The sequence below is a fragment of the Plutella xylostella genome, chromosome 24 (genome assembly GCF_932276165.1).
Source record: "Plutella xylostella chromosome 24, ilPluXylo3.1, whole genome shotgun sequence".
NCBI classification, from domain to species: Eukaryota; Metazoa; Arthropoda; class Insecta; order Lepidoptera; family Plutellidae; genus Plutella; species Plutella xylostella.
Window position 1 is genome coordinate 2,691,482 of NC_064004.1, and position 20,684 is coordinate 2,712,165.

General features: G+C 38.9%; 3 protein-coding genes across 3 annotated transcripts in view; 2 read left to right on the forward strand and 1 right to left on the reverse strand.

Moving 5' to 3' along the window:
- LOC105395746 (bromodomain and WD repeat-containing protein 3) overlaps nucleotides 1–1,778 on the forward strand; it is a 91,849-nt gene extending 90,071 nt beyond the window's left edge. The window contains exon 48 of the mRNA XM_048629744.1: nucleotides 821–1,778. Coding sequence (XP_048485701.1) covers nucleotides 821–915 — 95 coding nt within the window. The 3' untranslated portion in view covers nucleotides 916–1,778. The remainder of the gene's footprint in view (nucleotides 1–820) is intronic.
- Nucleotides 1,779–5,448: 3,670 nt separating this feature from the next.
- On the reverse strand, nucleotides 5,449–17,744 carry LOC105395747 (nuclear factor interleukin-3-regulated protein-like). The gene is made up of 4 exons (XM_048629845.1): nucleotides 17,602–17,744; nucleotides 12,350–12,448; nucleotides 6,519–6,670; nucleotides 5,449–5,595 (listed from the first exon to the last, which is right to left on the reverse strand). Exons 1-4 carry the CDS (start codon nucleotides 17,681–17,683, stop codon nucleotides 5,449–5,451), a joined length of 480 nt encoding a protein of 159 aa, XP_048485802.1. The 5' UTR covers nucleotides 17,684–17,744.
- Nucleotides 7,274–11,872, forward strand: LOC105393543. The gene is made up of 4 exons (XM_048629844.1): nucleotides 7,274–7,454; nucleotides 7,739–7,917; nucleotides 11,075–11,207; nucleotides 11,592–11,872. Exons 1-4 carry the CDS (start codon nucleotides 7,389–7,391, stop codon nucleotides 11,820–11,822), a joined length of 609 nt encoding a protein of 202 aa, XP_048485801.1. The 5' UTR covers nucleotides 7,274–7,388; the 3' UTR covers nucleotides 11,823–11,872.
- Nucleotides 17,745–20,684: the final 2,940 nt, after the last annotated feature.

Here is a 20,684-nt window from a genome sequence, read left to right on the forward strand (position 1 = left end):
TACTACTATAATCTACTAAATGTAATCGCTGTTGGATTTTAATAAAGATAAAATAAAAATAAAAAATAAATAAAAATAAAAAATACATACGTTTTATGTAATATTTTGGGTTTGCAAAGGAAAATTTACTCTGTTCACTATAATAGGCATAAGAATCGGTCGATCAAATGACATAGGACTCGTGCTATATTTTAAAGTCTGTTTTTTAATGTCAGATACTAAATTGACAGACTGTGAGCGGTTCGTCAGCAGTCGATTGTCCCGCCAATAGAACGATACTTAACTTAGCTGTCATAGGCTCATACTGTAATTTACAATGCATGTATTATAACGCGCTCGGATAATATACAATATGAACATGGTTGCCGTTGCCAGAAATGAGTGAAGGGAATGAAGTTAAACAACTACAACAACAACAACAACTATGTACTTTATATATTTTTAAGCCCTAGCTTCACCATACTCTGTTAGATCATAATAGGGGATTCATTGTTGATTTTTGACACATCTGTCAAGAATTGAATATGGAGATGACGTATAATTGAGGACATTACAGTAACAGGGGTGTTAATGATCTAACAGACTATGGTGAAACTGGGGCTAAGCTATAAAAGTAGTCACCAATCACTCATCTCATTTATATTAAGGGTCACTTACCAAACGCTATACGTATTTAAAATTGTATTTAAATACATTTTGTACTAACTGACAGACGTTTGACAGGCTACTAAATACGTTTAGCGTTTGGTGAAATTCCACCTAAGTTTCTTTGTTTTAATTAATTTTCTTATTAATGTTTAATACTAAGTGTAATTTGCAGGTGAACCCAGCGGCGCGGCCGAGCAGCCAGTATCGATATCTTCGCGAGGTCGAGTGAGGAAACTCACGGCTAAAGCGAGAATGCTGCGAGAATAAACCACAGGATGTAAGGTGTTACAGTGTACGGTCAGGAAAAGAGATACAGTCCAACTATAAAGTCATGAAAACGGAAATGGATTCCAACAATTTGTTTAAACCGGTATTTATACGATTTATTTAAGCACAAATCTGTTAAAAAAGGTTATCAATTGGGAATTTATTGACTGACAATCAAGAATCACAATAAGTTTCAAGGCTCTTTGTTTTCAGGACTTTATAGTTTTACTATATGTAGGTATGCCTCCCTAGCGCGAATAGTTTGATGCTAAAACTCATGTGTGGAAGATAGATGAATCGAATAACATTTAACGATAAATAGAATCAATCTCGATAAGTTCAGTATTTTTTCTTTTACGATACGTGACAGTGGCTTCACTGCATAATAAAATTCAAGTGTTTGCGATGGGGATACATATCTCTTTTGCTGGCTATACATTGGCAGCGGATGTGGTTGCAGCAGACCATTTTAAAAAGTAATATTTTTTTTGTTTTTTTCGATATGAGGGGCGGTTGTCAGGCAACCCAGTTTAAATTTAATGCGGGCAAAACTTACATTAACCCACCGGAAGATGTTATTAAAGTTGCGTACAGACCGTCCAAACGAACGCCAACGTACGGGTTTCGTTGACCTTCGTTGCTGCAATCTGCCCTGTAATATGTATGATAAATATTCATCGTTGGGCGTTCGTTGGGCCGGTCTGTAAGCACTTTTAGAAGACGAATAATAAATGCAATTTTAGCTTCAAGTATTTTTAGACCAGGTGTCGCTTGCATTCATAATATTAATTATTACTTATTAGTTGAATCACTACAGTCGTCGAAATATAATAGGCCCGTTTGGACAGCTACACAAATTTTCTATTTACTCTTGATTTACTTGATGAAATACATAAAAAGACACCATAATCTGGCTTATTATTTAACGGCCGAAAGAAAAAAGAACTTTTAAAGCACCAAAAGTTACTTATTGTTTAGATTTTTTATGATTTAGATTTGACACCAGCTGTCATCCCATACATTTTCTAGCTGTCCAAACGGGCCTATTATATTTCGACGACTGTACTTTATTAGTTGAATCACTATTTTTTTATTTCACGGACTTTACAAGACTTGCTCAAAATGTATTTTCAGTATGAATTCTCTTTGACATTCTAGTTTACTTTTATTTCAATGTGTTTTGTTCTTATTGAATTAACTAAAAAAAACTTTGACAGTCATTCATCGTTAGTAAAGATGAATATTAGTATCAATTAAATCCGCTGAGTTTTTTTTATTATAATAATTATAATTTACTAGACAATTTTTAATTTATATTGTAATTATTAATTGTACTTAAGCATATCTAATGAATTAGGCATTATGAAATGGTCTCGATTATTATAATAGCTAGATTTAGTTTAGCCTGTTTCACAAAGTCTGGATTAAAGTTAACCAACTAATATATTATTATAAAAGTTTTTTTATCATTTCTCTAGACATTGCAAAACAGGCTGTTAGTTGAATTTTTTTCTGTTTACCTTTTTAGTACCTGGCCTTTTGTAGAAAGGGGAATAACATTATTTCCTGACTTTGTTTTTTTTCTACTATTCGACTAAGAAAATTAAATTTTAAATTGTATTATATTGTAAAAAACGTGTTGAATAAACCACCGGCGTTGTGATTGTAGAAACTTAATTAATCAATGTCCATTTTTAAGGTTAGACTGGATAAATTTACTCTTAGCAATAGGCTATGGCACTTCTTATTCCTGCAGGGCTAGCACGGGGCGCATTTAAGGCGTGACAAAGGTTCTCCATCGCGCTCGCTCTTGACGCTGCGCGTTGTGAGTGAGCGCAATGCAAAACTTTTGTCACGTCTTAAATGCGCCCCGTGCTAGCCCTTCTGGTTACCTAGGGAAACTAAGTTGAAGCAAAGCGTAAGAAAAGCTAGTTCTTATTAAATATAAATTTTCGTTATAAAAAAGTTACTTTTGATGTATTATACTCATAGGTCCCTATCTTGTAAGAGTTGTAATGAATCTAAGAATCTTCGCCCAAATGTAAATCTCTGTATTGAATATTTTCATTTATTCATGACTATTTTTCTGTACTTTTACACTAATATAATTAAAGCTACAACTGCCGTAAATATGTGTCCTAGAGCTCGTTAGAAATGAATGCCTATCTTACTAAATTAATAATATTTAAATCGTATACCTACATACTTATAAACTGCATTCATTCTTACTTGGCACAAAATAATATATAATGAATCTTTCTGTGTCTTTTATTTGAATTTATTTAAAAGCTATTAAAATAAAACATTAAAACCAATTAAATACTTACTAGCTTAAGCTTAGTTATAGCTTACTTAAAAAAAAAAAGCCACAAAGATTGTTTAAGCCAAGTAAGAATGAATACATTATAGGCGGTTCTCAAACTGCCACGCATCTCGCTGCATGTGGCATGAATGCGTATATGAAGTTCATATACGCATTATGAACGATGATTACGTATAAGGTATAAATATCTCCTTTTGTATAGAAAACACGCACACAGAAAACGCAACGTAATGTGGGCAGAGTGAGAAGTTGAGAAACGCCTTAAGCTGCGTACAGACCGGCCAAACGAACGCCAACGAACGGGTTTCGTTGACCTTCGTTGCTGCAATCTGCCCTTGATATGTATGATAAATATCCATCGTTGGCCGTTCGTTGGGCCGGACTGTACGCAGCTTTACCTTTCGATTCGATTCAAGTAACAACTGTTAATAAAACAAAAAATATATTTGACTGAGCATTTGTAAACCAGTGATAAAATTGAAGTGAGCTAGAGCGAAGTACCAGAAGTTATTAAGTTATTATTGAAACAAAAAATGAGTTCTGGTGTAGAAAATGTAGTTTAATTTTAGTGTACAAATGACGTGATATAGGTCTAAGTCTTAAAATGTCGACTTGATACCAAAACGATTAATAAAAACCATATTTTGTAACAGATTTTCTCGTTTTATTTTTCTAAGAAAACTCACTTGTTGTAGTCAGCTTCGTAGCTACTACTTTTGTACCTTGTCAAACTTTAACCACGTATTTATTTATTCAAACATTTGACGATTTGTTAGTTTGATAAGGCTCACAAGTTTTTAACTACCTACTTATGTCAGCTGCATAAGTAGCTGTACACTTTTGAACCTTGTCAATCTAACAAACCGCCTATCCATACATTAAAGCATTGACGGTTCCTCAGTTTGACAAGGTACAGAAGTGTATAACAACTTATGCAGCTGACCGTACTTAGGGATTCGCAGTTCCTGCACCCAGTTTTCGGTGGGGTAATACCAAGTTAGTCCTAAGAGGGAATTCCCTCCCTCCAACATAGGTGTTTTGTAAGGTTATTGGTATTCGAACCCGAAATCTAATCATAACATGGTTTTTTTCTAAATTTCGGACATAGCAGCGCATGTACCGCTAGGTAGCGACTCTCCCGAGCAATACGGCGGTCGAATGGCGTAGTGGTTAGTGGCCCTGACTGCTATACCGAAGGTCCCGGGTTCGATTCCCGGCTGGGGCAGATATTTGTACTCGGGTCTTGGGTGTTGATATTTATATTTAATATTTATGTATTTGTGTAGATATATCAGCTGTCCGATACCCATAACACAGGTCCTGCCTAGCTTGGGGTCGGATGGCCGTGTGTGAGATGTCCCCACATATTTATTTATAATACAGCGACTTATCGTTCAGAAAGCTACAATTTACAAATTAAAAAACATTATTATATAAAAACAAACAATTTATTCTCTTAATGTAATTATTCTAATTGAGATCGCAAAGTGGACGGAATTCGCTTGGGAAATCGTGAATCACTCATATTATACGTACGTCCTAAACCATAACTTACTAAATCTAATTACATAATATCTAGGCTCCTATTTTGTAACATTAGGGAGATTGAATATTAAAACTTTTTGTAAACTAGGTATATACTTAAACCTTTCCCCCCTGCTTCACCTACCGAAAGTGTGATAAGACACAATCCAATCCAAAGCTCATTTCCCTGCTAACAGCAGAGTTAGACTTCTGACACCCGCTTCTCCACATTTATGTGTTATTAATCAGCAGTAGTAGACTCCACGGCCCCTAGTCCCGGGCAGCCAGCAGCCCGCGCAGCGCCAGCGTCTCCTGCCGCAGCCGCCACGTGTCTCACTGCCAGCGTGTGTGTGTGTTAGTGTACTAGTCAGCATTGGTAGACTCCAGGCACCTCTATTCTACAAGGCGGCTACCAAATGGCAAGCGCTCCGAGGGGTACAGCCAAAGATCAGCGGAAGTGGCGGACGTTATTGGAGATCTTCTGCGCCTTTAAGGTGTCATAGGACTGCAACAACAGCAGTGGTATTCTCCAGACACCTACTCCCGCTTCGCCCACAGGTATGTTGTTATTGTTTCTGTATTAATCAGCAGTAATAGACTTAGAGCCCACATTAGAGTCCTTATCGGTTCACTTTAATCAGCAGTAGTAGACTCCAGACACCCTCTCTTGCCTTCTTGTGACTGTATTAATCAGCAGTAGTAGACTCCACGGCTACCCCTTCATCCCGAGCGGCCAGCAGCCCGCGCAGCGCCAGCGTCTCCTGCCGCAGCGCCGCCACGTGCGCGCGCAGGGACGCGTTCTCCTGCTCCAGGAGGCACGCGCGCCACGCTATCTGGTGGGGAGAGGGGGGAACTGGTGAGTTACAATACAAGATAGTGGATGGTGCCGAACGTGGTAGGCTATCTTTGCAACGGTTAAACACGAGCTTGAAGTCTCTCTGAAAGATCGCATCCGCAAAGAATTAAGTGATCAGACAGAGAACTAAAGTTATTACCGACATAGCTCAAACCACTAAGTAAGCTTAAGGGCAAATCACAGTCATATCTGTCGAAGATTTATCCGATGTGGAGAATGTGTTCTGGATTGGAGATCGCCACTAGGCAAACGTAGTGTAGGACGCCCTCCGGCTTGATGGAGGTGGCTGGTAATGATTTGATGTGAAAATCTATTTGGCCTATTTGATCGCATTCTGTGGCATGCTGTGGGAGTGGCCTACATCTAGCAGTGGACTGCTATAGGCTGCTGATGATGATGACTCTATAATTATAAAGTCTGTTTTTTAAATTACTTTAATTATTTAAGACGACCGAATGGCGTAGTGGTTAGTGACCCTGACTACTGAGCCGATGGTCCCGGGTTCGATTCCCGGCTGGGGCAGATATTTGTTTAAACACAGATATTTGTTCTCGGGTCTTGGATGTGCCCGTAAAATGGCAATAGGCCCGCCCCCTATTACATTGGGACTAACATAACACTCTGGCGAAAAGTGGGTGCAGCAATGCACCTCTGCCTACCCCGCAAGGGAGTACATTAGTACAAGGCGTGAGTGCGTGTTTTTTTTTTTCTGTTTTTTTAATCTCAGATACTGAATTGACAGATTCTGAACGGTTCATCAACAGTCGATTGTCCCGCGATTGAGTGAAATGAAATGTATGAAATGAAATCGTTTATTGGCGGGACAATCGACTGTTGATGAACCGTTCAGAATCAGTCAATATAGTACTTATCTCAGATTAAAAAACAGACTCTACTAACCTGGTCCTCCCTAATCCGCCTCGCGTCGCGGCTCTTCTTAGCCGCCTGGTTGTTGCGCCGGCGCCGCTCGAAGTACTTGTCGTCCTTCAGCTCGGCCGGGATTGGTCGCTTCTCGCCGCGCCGCCGCGTCTCCTCGCAGGGGGGGGTTAGCACTGGGCGGAGAGTTGTTATTGTATAGTCCGAATCATGAAACAAGATCGAAATGGCTGAACTTACCTATATCCCGTTACACGGGGAAAAACATCTATCAAAACCCTTATTACATTCGAATAAGCGTAGTTTTTGTTTGTATCAGAGTCGTGAGCACAAGTTTCGATCCTCCGTTAACGTTGCGTATCGTCAACTGTCACTGTCAAAATGTAAGGCAAACTTAGTTCCAAAAGTGACATTTGTTTTGACCATATGTTAGGTGGAATTTCACCAAACGCTAAACGTATTTAGTAGCCTGTCATACGTCTGTCAGTTAGTACAAAATGTATTTAAAATTTGATTTAAATACGTTTAGCGTTTGGTAAAAGTGACCCTTCGTGTAGATTCGAAAATAGTATCGAATCCTATGCTCGCGCCTATGTCTTTCCACGTGGAATGGGATATAAAGCGGTTGAAGTTGAGCGCAGCTCCGAATAATAACGGCCTTTATTTTCATGATTGATTGGGAGTTGCGAGTTGCGAGGCAACCAAACCAAGGAAACAATAATCGATTGTCTGTGCACCAAAGAGCACTCAAAGTGTCTCCATGGCAACGTTGTATTTCACCGAAATTTGTCAACATAAACAACAGTGAATTTCTTTCTACCAAAGCTCTCCAGTTATAATATTCTAGTCTATGTACCAAAGCTTCCTACTAAATATTTCAGAATTTGTCTTCCAATGTCTACGACAGACGAAGAAAAAAGCAGGATCAACAAACTGCTAAGCGAACTAGAGGTCCCCGAGGTAAAGTACCGAACTACTAAAGTTTCATAAGTATACATAGGATAGGACTATAGGCCTAAACCCTTCTACCTTGAAAAGAGACTGGTGCCTCATCAGTGGTTACGTGATGGGTCGTGATGATGATGATGTAATGAAGGTTCATAAGTAAGTACCTACCTAAGTAGCCAGTTTCTCAGCTTTGTTTCATAGATAAGTAAGTACTTAAGTACGTACATAATTTATGCTATAAGTAAATCAACAAATAAACATTCCTCCAAAAAGATTTAAATGCAATGGCATTTCAGGTAAAACTGTCCGCGCGCTGCTCAGACCTGGTCAAAGAGTTCCAGACTAAGTTCCAGGCGGAAGTAGAAGATGAAGAGACGATGAAGGAAGAAGTCTTCGAGAACCCCTACAAGGTGGACGCCGAGCTGATGGGGGAGAATGAGAGGAAGTTGAGTGAACTACTGGCTGAGAGCAAAAGGTATACAATAGAGACCGACAACTCTAGTTTTGCAACTGGTGAAATATAGGAGATTATAAGTAATATAGATAAGTACATAAAATATATTATACAGGGTGTCCCAAAAGTCAACGTCATCCCTTAAAGGGCTGATAGGTTAGCTCATGAGAGGCCAGAATATCACAATATGACCTTAGTAAAAATTCGATAATTTTCGAGATATTGACACTTTTATAAATTTGCTGAAAATCGATACCTTGGATCAGTTTTTTGCGTGCCGCCGGTACAAAAATCCATATTGTTAGAATTTGTTTGGTGTTGCATCACCCTGTATAGCCCTGCTATAGATCGCAGTAAAAAAAAATATCGAGTAATGCTGTATGTTTAAAAAAAACACGGTTTTCAAAGTCATAAAAGGTAATCGTATTTTTTATAAACAACTTTGACTCTACATACTGTAAAAAAAATATACCACGCAAACCTGGCACCTTATTTGAAAAGATTGCTCATTTAATGCAGTTTCCAGAATGGTATGAAACGTTGATATTGTTTCAATTAACAAAAAAATTATTGCTATTTTAGTACAAAACGACCTCGATGTAAAATTGTTTGAAGGAAATTTATCTGACTGAATTTATTAAGGGTAAGTCATGTTGGAATGAGTAAAAGTAAAATAGGTGGTGGGGTCAGCCGTGGCAACATAAATGACGCAAAAATAGCTAAGAAAAAACTTACCAAACTCTTATAAAACATATTTTGCGTTTTTTAAACCTTATTTTAAAAAAAACAAACATTTATTGACTTTTATTTTTATTTCTCAACATTATAAAACCACATTATTATATTAAGTACATAATCAGCAAAAAATTAAACTCATTAATGGTCATAATCATAATTTTAAGAGTTTGGTTTTGTTTAACAATAACTTTAAAATAAATAACAAGTAATGAGAGGTAATGTTAATGACAAACTGATCTGTCCCTTTTTTGGACACTGTGGGTGTACAATGTACATGTTTAAGCGTTTTACTTGTACAATATCACACATTAGCACTACTCAGGAATGTACGTTACCATGCGCTACATTTATGGGGAATGTGGAGTTGCTATAGTCCACTTTTTCGAGAAAGATACTCAAAATGCGTTTTTTTTATTAACTGTGACAACGTTGTCTCTTTTCCCACTCCCGGCCACATCACCTATTTTACTTTTACTCATTCCAACATGACTTACCCTTAATAAATTCCGTCAGATAAATTTCCTTCAAACAATTTTACATCGAGGTCGTTTTGTACTAAAATAGCAATAACTTTTTTGTTAATTGAAATAATATCAACGTTTCATACCATTTTGGAAACTGCATTAAATGAGCAATCTTTTCAAATAAGGTGCCAGGTTTGCGTGATATATTTTTTTTACAGTATGTAGAGTCAAAGTTGTTTATAAAAAAATAAATACGATTACCTTTTATGACTTTGAAAACCGTGTTTTTTTTAAACATACAGCATTTCTCGATATTTTTTTTGACTGCGATCAATAGCAGGGCTATACAGGGTGATGCAACACCAAACAAATTCTAACAATATGGATTTTTGTACCGGCGGCACGCAAAAATCTGATCCAAGGTGTCGATTTTCAGCAAATTTATAAAAGTGTCAATATTTCGAAAATTATCGAGTTTTTACTAGGTCAGGTCATATTGTGATATTCTGGCCTCTCATGAGCTGACCTATCAGTCCTTTAAGGGATGACGTTGACTTTTGGGACAACCTGTATATTTTTTTTTACCATTAAATTGTGCATCGTTTTGATTTTTTACACTATCTCATTGAGTTCAAAAACCAATGAATTATATAGAGAATAGTGGTATTCGCAGACGATACAAATGCTGTCATATATGCTGATGACATTGAAACACTTAACCAAAATGTTTTGGCAGCACTAGATGCTTTTAATAGGTGGTTTCGATGCAATAATCTCCAGCTAAATCCAAACAAGACCAGTGCAATGCTATTTAGAAACACGTCGCGAAATGATGACAATATGAATATTGAGTTTAACGGAGACAAAATAGGTTTAGTAGACGCTGTCAAATTCTTGGGCGTACACATTGATTGTTACTTGAACTGGAAGCATGAACTGACATCAATTGAGGGGTCAATCAGCTCTGCTTGCTACACTCTCAGAAGCCTAAGAGACGAATTAAACCTAGACAACCTCAAAATGGTGTATTACGCCTTAGTGGAATCAAGGTTACGTTACAGTATTATGTTCTGGGGACAGAGTCATGAGTACAATATTAAAAAAGCCTTTACATGCCAAAAACGGGCCATCCGAACTATGGCTCGCATCGCACCCTGGGACTCGTGCAGGGAACACTTTATTAGGTTAGGTATATTAACTGTGCCTTGCTTGTATGTTTTCGTACTGCTCACTAACCTTGCAAAAAAATTGCCCAGATATGAGTCGCCTGATGATAAAAAAGCACGGAACAAAACAAGAAGACGAGACATTCGCATTGATACCTTGAATGCCAGGCTTAAAATTGCGAGACATAGCGCTCGGTATCAGGCAGTCCTCTTATATAATAAACTACCGACTGACTTAAAACAAATTGACGAAATAACTAAATTTAAAAATTCCTTGCGTATCTTCTTGTTGAAAAGGTGCTTCTACTCTGTTGACGATTTTATTAATTTTAGAAATGTGCATGACATTTTATTTTAATATAAATATAAAATTTTGTTGTAATTTGTAATTGGGTATATTTAATTAAGTATTATTATTGTGAATTTATTATTGTTCTAATTTGTTATTTTTTATGCATGTTATATTTTTTAGTTATAGTTATAGTGTTTAGTTATAGTGTTTTAGTTATATTTTTGTCTATAGTAAATTCAAATACAATGTAATTTTGTGAATGAATAAATGAAAAATGAAAAAAAAAATGAAAAAAATTGATGTAGTTACCTAACCTAACCTCGCCCTAAATTAATGTTGAAGAGCAAAATTTTGTTACCCTATAATTACCTACTCTTTTAGTGTAGGCTCTTTGTTACTATTGCAAAGTTAGCTTTGTCGGACTCAATTATCGCGGAAAGATCCACAAAAAGTGCACCAACCACGAACAAAATAGGTAGAAATATCTAACAGAACTAACACCACACTGGTCTCCACAGAGCCAAGAGAGCCACTTCCAAGAGTGCTCCATCCTCAGAAGACGCCGCGCGGCCGTGGCGGACCCACTCCAGCAGGGAGCGCCTGCTGCGGGTGGACCTGGAGCTCCGGAGGCATCATGAGAAGGCTTCTCAGGTGAGCTGATGACATTGTCATCATCAATAAATACTATTTCGAGAGAGGGTTCAATTCAAACCCTGGAATATTTTTTGAAACATTTCGTGTGATTTGAAACTTTTTAATCCAATAGATTATTGATTTATTTATCATGTCTTAGGTATTTAATTTATTATTAAATATTAGCCGTAAAGGTCGCTGTTTTATAATAAAGCAGGTACTTAGGTAGCTGGTAATGGGATTATCCTGGTTGGAGAAGTTATCTATGTATGTCCAGCAAACGATGAATGTAGACTTATGCTAAGTTCCTACCTGTAGATGATGATGGTTGATGAAAATTACGCAACCGAAACAGCATTATGTAGGTTTTTAACGATATTTATTATAATTTCCCCTCCCCAGCTAATAACGGCATTACCAGACGAAGAAATGAAAGACCTTGTGAAGCAATGTGAGGCTGAACCGAATCTGACAAAACCCATGACCATCAGAGCAGTGGTGGACGAGGCGAAGAAAAACCTACCCAATTTCCAGTTCAGGAAGATCGAGAATAGCACGGCCACAGGCATTTATGCCGATGCTCATAAGGCAGCTACAGAAGACAGAACTGAGATTGTGAATGAAGCGACATGAACAAAACTTAACGCTTTCACACCATTTTTGTGTTGCTTGTTTAAAACGTTTAATACTTTAAAAAAGACAGCAGGAAAAAGACGATTTGTTATAAAAAGTGACAAAATAGGGAAATAAAAGTATTTTTATTTAAACTTAGAAGCCCTTTTCATTTACAAACTTATAAGGTTTTAGTAGGTTTTAGAATCATTTTTCGCGATAAAATATGCCTTCGGCGGCGCCACATTTGGACAGGGCCACGGGAGTTGACGGGAGCGAGCGCCTTCCATTTGAGAGCCGCCAATATTTGTGGCATTCGTAGCTCTTCGTACACTGTGCCCAATCCATCCCTCCGGACATCTAGTTAGGTCTATTTCCTTCCATTTCCACTTCCGCTTCTCAATTACCTTGTCGATGGTTTATTGTTGATACTGCTTCCATCTGATCCATCGTACCGTATTTCCTTGGCTACAAAACCGCGAAGGACCGACCGACCTCAGGGACTTTTGACAAAAAAGTTGGGCCTTCAAAAATAAACTAGTACTTACTCGGGGGCGCGGGTGGCGGGGGCGCGGGGCGGTGCTGGCAGTACGGCACGCAGGGGGGCGGCAGACCCCCCAGCAGGGGCGAGATCACGCTGTGCACATCTGAGGATGAAGATGGAGGGGGTAAGTATGAAAATACAACCCGTTACAATCCATAGAAGGTCATGAGTCTCCTACAAGAGCTAGGGTTCGACTTCCTGTCCACTAGAGCGGAACAGGCTAAATAATCGATCACAAAAAAAAAAACACGCAATCACGCCTTGTACTAATGTACTCCCTTGCGGGGTAGGCAGAGGTGCATTGCTGCACCCACTTTTCGCCAGAGTGTTATGTTAGTCCCAATGTAATAGGGGGCGGGCCTATTGCCATTTTTCGGGCACATCCAAGACCCGAGAACAAATATCTGTGTTTAAACAAATATCTGCGCCAGCCTGGAATCGAACCCGGGACCATCGGCTCAGTAGTCAGGTCACTAACCACTACGCCATTCGGTCGTCGATCACTAATTTTGCAATAAAAACTCTACTCAGGCCCGATGACATTAGAAATGTGGCTAGATCAGGCTAGATCAAACTGGATGAGTAAGGCACAGGAGTCAGGACCTTGGCATACCATGGAGGAGGCCTACACCCTGCAGTAAGTTGATATCTATAAGCTATGAGCTGAGGATGTTACAATTTCAATTGGGTGATTAATATGACTTAAGTACCTCGTACACCGCTAGCCCTCTCCTCTTTGGTGGACATTCAGCTTTGGCATAATCTCCCGTAGGCGGGTTGGAGATATCACACTTACAACAAAAAAATTAATACCCAAGACCCGGGGGATCGGACCCGGGACCAAAAATTACCAACTACACAAACAATACACTTTTTAAAATCTCAACTCTCCAAACCTGCGAATGGACAAACACTGCACTAACCCTTTGAAAAAAACAGGTGTAAAACCGAAATACACTGCCGTGCAGATAATTAGGTGCACCCCGAGTGTTGCCATCGCAGCTTGTTAATGTCCAGGGGGCCTAGCATAGCGCGTAGTGCACACGATAAATATGCTGTAGGTCTTAGATTAACAATATACGAAGAAGATATGGGGTTTCAGTGCACAAAACGTCTTGACACAATTTAATCATCGTCATAATCACGTCCCCACTGCAGGGGCACGGGTCGCCTTCCAAGGGTTTAGTTTAGACCTAGTCCACCACGCTGGCCTAGTGCCGGTTGGTCTCGACAAATAACACCCCACTTATCACTGCCACTGAGCTGTTATTTTTAATTAGTTCGGTTAGAAGATTTGTGACTTCTTTACAACTTTTTGGTTTGTCTTTGTATGTGACAAAATCATCTTGTTCGTATTTGTTTATCTAAGTGAGCAAGCAAGACAGGGCGTTAAAATAAGGCTTACTGTCGCGCGCCATGCTAAACCCCTTGAGAGTGAACAGGTGAATGATGATGTTCCATAATCACAGGTCACAGCAAAACTAATGTTTGGAGAAATTAACCTATTGGTGTGTTTTTAAATTGGGGTCCGCTGGTGTAAAGCGCTGACGCACGTGACCCTCTTTGCTATGGGTAAATAATGGATGGACGTATAAATTGTTTATTTTTTAGGTGTACATAAGTACATTGTGCTAATGTTCATTTTGATTGCATGGTTAGAAAGGAGTTTTTCGTCCAGCCGAGCCGAAAGAAGAATAAAAAACCTCATTTCAATTTCTAGTAAAGCCATGGTCTTATTTAGCCTTCTGAGGGGAAGTGTAACATCGTTTTAGTGAAATTGGTTGTACGATGTCGTGTTTTCTTGGAATGAGATCGTTTTCCATAAATTTTGATGTTTATTGTCAAATTTCAAGGAGTAGTCAATGGACAACTCTCAACATTATTTCGAAAGTCTAGCAACGGTGCAATCATGTGTTTTTTTACTCAGGCCTGATTTTTCCTTTTTTTTTTGTTTTTATCTCAAATATCAGCCCTTAGTCTCCTACAGGCAGACAAACATAGGCCTATCCCAAGGAGTGCCACAACATTCTATCCTCGGCGTTTCACATCCGGCCACTGCCGATGCCGGCTACTTGTCAAAGGTCATCAATCCAGTAATCCTTAGGGCACACTTATGGAAGACATAACCTAACCAACGTTAAAACCCCCGACATTCAACACTAAAACTAGGTAGTAGTAGGTTATGACCCAAAAAAAAACGAAGATCGGTCCAGCCCTCCGGGAGCTACGCTGCTTTCAGCAGACAGATACACAGACGTTATTACACCCCTCTTTTTCGCCGGGGGTAAAAAAAATTATACGTACTTTTAATGTTTTTTGTACGTAGGTAATATCGAAAAACAATTAACCGTTCAGGCAACAAGGAAGAGCCGCTAATAACACTTAATTTGGCTGACACTACCACGGGGGCCGCGGCCGGGGGCAGGGGCCATGAATAATTGCGTAATGATCGCGCAGGTGTCCCGATTCTCTTGCCGCACAGTGTAATGTAGGCAGGTAACTATGTAGCCGTAATGGATGCCGTGAATTGGAGCTTTATACATTTTAGCCTTTTAAAATCCCTGTTGTAGCATCGCACGCTAGCTTCACTGCGCCTGCGCCCAAAATCTGAATATAGAAGTATAGAGTAGTAGAAATTTAATTTTTAAATACTTTTTGTTGGTATATTATAAGTAAGTACTTAGGTATTACGTGTGTATGCAAATGAAATATGTCTGAAAGTAATGTTAAAAATTAGCGGTTTCGGACGAGACTTGGAAATTTTTCGGTCGTTGGAGCTTACACGCGCGCTAGAATTTCATAAATCACACATCTCGACTTTGTCAGAAAAAAAAACTATATAAGTACTTAAATATAATTGTTAGAGTGTCATGTTCGCTTTGCAAGCCTCTTGTAAACACACTGTAAGTCTATAATTACGGAAGTTACAATTTTACTTAAATCTACATTTAAAAATTACTTAGGTAGTTAGCTAAATAAAATATTGACATAAAATATCAAAAACTAAATGAGCAAACATTCACCCTCACCCTCTAAAAATACAAAACAATTAAACGAACCTATATAATTATTTGAAGGGTAGATAAAGACCAGTAGACTATGGTCTTCTAAATTCTAAATGGAACTAAATCACTTGTGTCTATGGTCAATTTAAGTTAGTTTTAACCACGTGTCAGCGATCAGAAGATTCGTGTTTTATTAAAATGTCCCGAATCATCTCGCCGGAAGTGGACATTGATAATTTAAGGACTGTGAGTCCTACCTCTATTTAGAATACGCGTATCTAGTGCCTTATCAACAAAAACTTAATCTAAATCCCTATCAACAAAAATATATCTTGTTTGATGGGTGATTTGGGTGGCTGTCGAGTCAAATTTTGATTTAAACACCCACTAAACAAGGTTTTTTTATGGTAATACAGTTGCACATGCTTCGATCCTGTTGAACGTAAGTAGTCTTTTAACACATTGATGGACACTAGATTAACGGTGAAATTCATAAAAACGCACAACATTTTTGTATGGGAGTTGAGTGTTGATCTGCTGGTGCACATGCCGGCACACTGCCTAGGCGCAGTAAAGAAAACACGACGTCAATGACCGTTGTGTGCGTCTGAGTTCACACTTTTTTCTGTATGAAAACTTATTGCTGTGTGAAAAAAAGGTACTCTGGGTGCACATATAACTTTGAAATCCTTCCAAATAAAGCACAACAAGATTGTCTTCATACAAACTCTAGGTAAAACAGGACTGCATTGACCGTTGTTGAAATAATTAGAAAAAGAGCGGGGACTGCATTCGACGTTGTGATTTTTTTCTAAAAGTGTGGTGGACGTCAAATGCAGTCAGTGTCCGTCAGTGGGTTAAGGATAATTCATCTAAAGTGGTCAGTTTTATCATTGATCTTGATCTTTTTCTTGTCGGTCGAATGGCAAATCAAAATCTACATTATTATTTTAAGACTGCCTCGATACCTATAAGTAGGTATATACTTAAGTTTAGAAAGGCAGTTTAGCTTCGAAGTTAAAAACTATGCTGATGAATTGATGATAAATCGGCTGGCTGACGGTGATATCTTCCCTTATTTTGGGTGGCGGTGATCGCTGCGATTACCTTAACTTCGGTTAAAAAAACCACGTTGGGCGCCAAATAAGGCCACGTTGGGCGCCAATAAGGTTTCCAAATCTAATAGATAGATCTTTCGAAGAATAATATGATAATTGTACGAAACATAGCAAACTTACCTATGTTTACTATATCTAGTTTTATTAGAGTACTTACTACTTAGGTACTTTTATAAGTAAAAGCACTGCGAACAGCCAACACTCGAAATAATATCAGACTGTTTTCTTATACAAAGGAAACGTACAAAAAAAAAAGCTACTCCGGTGTTTTAGAAATAAAAGCATTTTAGCAAATTGAAAAAAATGGTAAGTTGTGAAAAAAAGTGTAATTGCTTCCGTAGTAATTAAAAGTAGGTACAACTTTAATTTCTGAGTTTTTTTCAGAGAATTTCAGAGAATTTTGTCAAATAAGTGGTTTTACAACTAAGTATTTTGAAACCTTGAATTTCCAAAACAGTATGGGAACTTCGAAACACTTCGGGCACGTTTCCAGGAATGGCGACTTTTTAGTTACACCCGAGCGTAACGTAACGTAACGCGTTTATAAATCTCTGCACATTTCATGTCCATCCGATCAAAAATTTGGGGCCATCAGCCCATCACTCGAAAAATAAGAGGATATACGCATCAAAAATACAAATAGAACTTGTTGATCAAAAATTACATACAAATCCCTGCTAAGTAATTTGTAGTAGCCGTCTAATTATAAAGGTTATTGAATAAGTGGTAGGTATTTATAAGTACTTATACTAAGCCGAAAGGGTCACTCAAGGAGTCAATCTGAACAACTTATTTTCTACGAATTTTGGAAATTATATGAGCTAAAAGTGAAGGGAAAGTAGTGTGCAGTTTAGCAATTTTACGCACTTCATCACTAACTACAATTCCAAAAACCATAACGCAAATCTGAAGTCCGTGCAGCTACAAACAGACTCACACAGAAACTTACAAAACCTCTTCTAATAGTGACTATCGGTACTGTGCATATAGGACCAAAAAGATTTTCATAAATGTATGGAAAAACGATGAAGTGGACGCACTTAGGTGTTAATTTCTATACAAAAATACTGAATGCGATGCGTCCGTTGCGTACGACGCCGAAAGGTGCACGGTTACCTTAAATATCCACTCACCAGGTGGCACCAGGAAGTGGTTGTAGCTCTGCAGCAGCCGCAGGGCCGCCTCCTCGCACAGCACCCGGCTGCGGGGGTCCATGGCGGCTCCTCACATCACAGGGGGTTTCATCACACTGGAGGGGGTTTCGTCACACCGTAGGGGGTTTAGTCACAACGTAGGGGGTTTCTTTACATTACCGGAGATTCCGTGAAGTTGTTTGTACAAATTAATTAAAATTAGTAGGTACTTATATGTAAGTTGTTGTTAATTGTTATGTCAAACCGTATTGGCAGTGCTATACCTAAAACTTCAGGTTTTTTAGGTTTTGTGCCGTGGTGGTGCCTTCTAGATTAAGTAAATAGGTGCCTAGTTTTAGTTACAAGTAGAGAGGTATCTAAGTATTTTCCCGGTTATTTAATACCTAATGAAGTAACGAGTCTTAGACATGAACATTTTATATAGGTGGGTAGTAAATTTTTAGACCTTATTTTAAACTCAACAAACAATCAAATTTCTAAACTTTCGAGCACTAAATTTAAAGGTCTAAAACCGCGACACAAAATAGTAAAACCCACGCACCAACCGCTCTATAACTAGGATTCATTTGACGCCGTGTTACGAGGGAAAACCTACGATTGGCTTACGTAACTTTTCACGGCTGCCCCTATTGGCTAATGCAGTAATTATTATGTCATTTCCACGTTTCCCCATTGGCTGGCGCCGACGCCACGCCCCCGCTTTTCCATGTGTTAGGCCAGCCTTATGCCATAGAATGATAACAGTGGCTTTTGCATTTTTAATGGGAAATTATGAGACGGTGTTTGTTTAACTAACGTGGATAAGAATGGGGTAGTTTTTGGATAAATATTTACTTTATCGCTTCGGCTATTATGATATTAGATTAGATAAACAAAAGCGCAAACAATTTCTTTGACTGACTTGTCACCATCATTATCAGATTTAATCCAACACTCATCCATATCTGTCATGGCGTAGGACTTAGGAGTTAGTAGACTATGTCGGTTGTGTACCCGGGTTCGACCCCCGGCCGTGGCAAACATTCTAGTGGCTCACTTATATTTGACACAACGCTGCTAATAAGATTGTTGATTGCAAATTTTCGATGGTGGTACTTAACCCCGCTGGACGTTGAGCTTGCTATATAATTCCCTCAAATACCTCGGTGTTTAAAGATTCATTCAGTATTTCTTTGTAAGATAGAAATTTACGCAAGTGTGCGTCCACTTCATCGGCATTGCCGACGCCGTTTCTCCATACATTTATGACAATCCGTTTGGTGCGATACGTATGATACCGAAGGTGGAATAGATTACGAGGTGCCTCTCCACGCCATGCTAGCGCGATGTCGGTCAGCGTGTGACAGTTACATCCAAGATGGCGCCGGCACTAACTAATTGTTCAGAGCGTACCGACTATTACTGTGGAACAGAGAAAACTGTGGAGATTATAGCCGATATGGGGCTCAAGAGGTACATGCTCAGCAAGCCTGTCTCCCAGAGGGGCAGGCAAGAGGCTATGGACCTCCAAGTGCCACGATGCCACAATCCTAACATACTTCTTCCGCTTCCTCTCAGCGCTCAGGCGGTCATTCTGAACATCATGGATCATTTCACTGTTTCGGCCCACTGCCTTGTGGGTGGTCTAACCGGGCAATCAAACCTGGGAACTGAAGCTTGATCCTGAACTAGAACCCTGGGTCACGAAGTAGAGAGCAACTACCACTAGACCACAAATGCAGTTGCTGAAAGAGACATTACCTATAGAGAGATATAGGTACCTGTACTTATCATATATCAAAAACACAGACTTTCAAGACCAGAACAGCTTCTTACCTAAATACATAACTATACGCTGTACAGAAGATAAGTAGGTATAACCCTCTGACTCGTAGGGTGTAGATAAGTTTAACAGCGACTCCACAACTTTAGTTTCCAACAAAGCCTTCTAGTTGGAATTGCCAACTAATAACTAGTGGGAGCCGCCCACCACCACATACCGCTGTCATACCCCGCGCTGGGCTGTAATAGCTCAGGGTTCTTCACACTATTATAACTGAGTTGGTAAGCACCTATTTATATATAAGTATACAAGGCCTAGCACGGCGCGCAAGACGCTCAGAAGGGCTAGCACGGGCGGACGGGCGCATTTAAGACGTGACAAAAGTTATCCGTCGCAGTGGCGGATTTACAAATTTGCCGCCCGTAGGCCATTCAATTTTTGCCGCCCCTACTGACTTCTGAAATTCAATTTGTTAATTTAATCCCGTTATAAGTATGATTGTGAACTTAATAATGTGGATATTTCTATGTCTATCTGTCACCAACTTCAAATGTTTCATCAAATCTTATTTAAGGTTCCGTACCTCAAAAGGAAAAAAGGAACCCTTATAGGATCACTTTGTTGTCCGGCTGTTTTTTTCTCAAAAACGGGTAAAAATATCAAAGCTGACATTTCGCAAAGATATACAAGGTGGGCCAAAAGTAATCACCCTATTGGAAATTGCTCTCATTTGTACAAATGGCCGCCAATTTGAAATTTGTTTTGATATTGGTGGACTAGACAAATGCAGAATACAAGTTCATAAGCCATGGAAGCCACACTTCCCAAGAACGCCAAATAATTTTGTATATTCAGTTTTCGGGTCGCCTTTTGTTTTCGTTTTATATGTCATTTTTCTCCGCAATATCGCCCGATTTAACCGTTTCAGACAGTTTTTGTGGGTGTTTTTTCAAGACCCGTGTTAATGTGAATAAGCCCGTGTCTCTGGAAGCCCTTAAGGACAACATTCGACACGAGTGCGAGAATCTCTCGCTCGAAGGTCTCGCTGAATTGATGAGAAATGTCATAAAACGAGCCCATAGGGCAATCAATTGTGACGGCGCACATTTGGCCAATATCATCTTCTAGACTTTACCAATAAAATTTTAAATGTTCAAATAAACATAGTTAATAAAAAAATAGAATCGAAGTTTTTCATTAAGAAAAAAATTAGAGCCAATCTTTTGATCCACCTTGTACAAATGTACGGCATCGACAAACTGGAAAAAAAATTAATAAAAAAAAATGTTACCTTCCATAC

Coding starts and splice junctions, on each gene's coding strand:
- LOC105393543 (XM_048629844.1), top strand. CDS start 7,389: ATGTCTACGACAGACGAAGAAAAAAGCAGGATCAACAAACTGCTAAGC. Junction 7,455..7,738: donor GCGAACTAGAGGTCCCCGAG/GTAAAGTACCGA, acceptor ATGGCATTTCAG/GTAAAACTGTCCGCGCGCTG. Junction 7,918..11,074: donor CTACTGGCTGAGAGCAAAAG/GTATACAATAGA, acceptor TGGTCTCCACAG/AGCCAAGAGAGCCACTTCCA.
- LOC105395747 (XM_048629845.1), bottom strand. CDS start 17,683: ATGGACCCCCGCAGCCGGGTGCTGTGCGAGGAGGCGGCCCTGCGGCTG. Junction 6,671..12,349: donor CCCGCCACCCGCGCCCCCGA/GTAAGTACTAGT, acceptor CTCTCCGCCCAG/TGCTAACCCCCCCCTGCGAG. Junction 5,596..6,518: donor GGCGGATTAGGGAGGACCAG/GTTAGTAGAGTC, acceptor TCTCCCCACCAG/ATAGCGTGGCGCGCGTGCCT.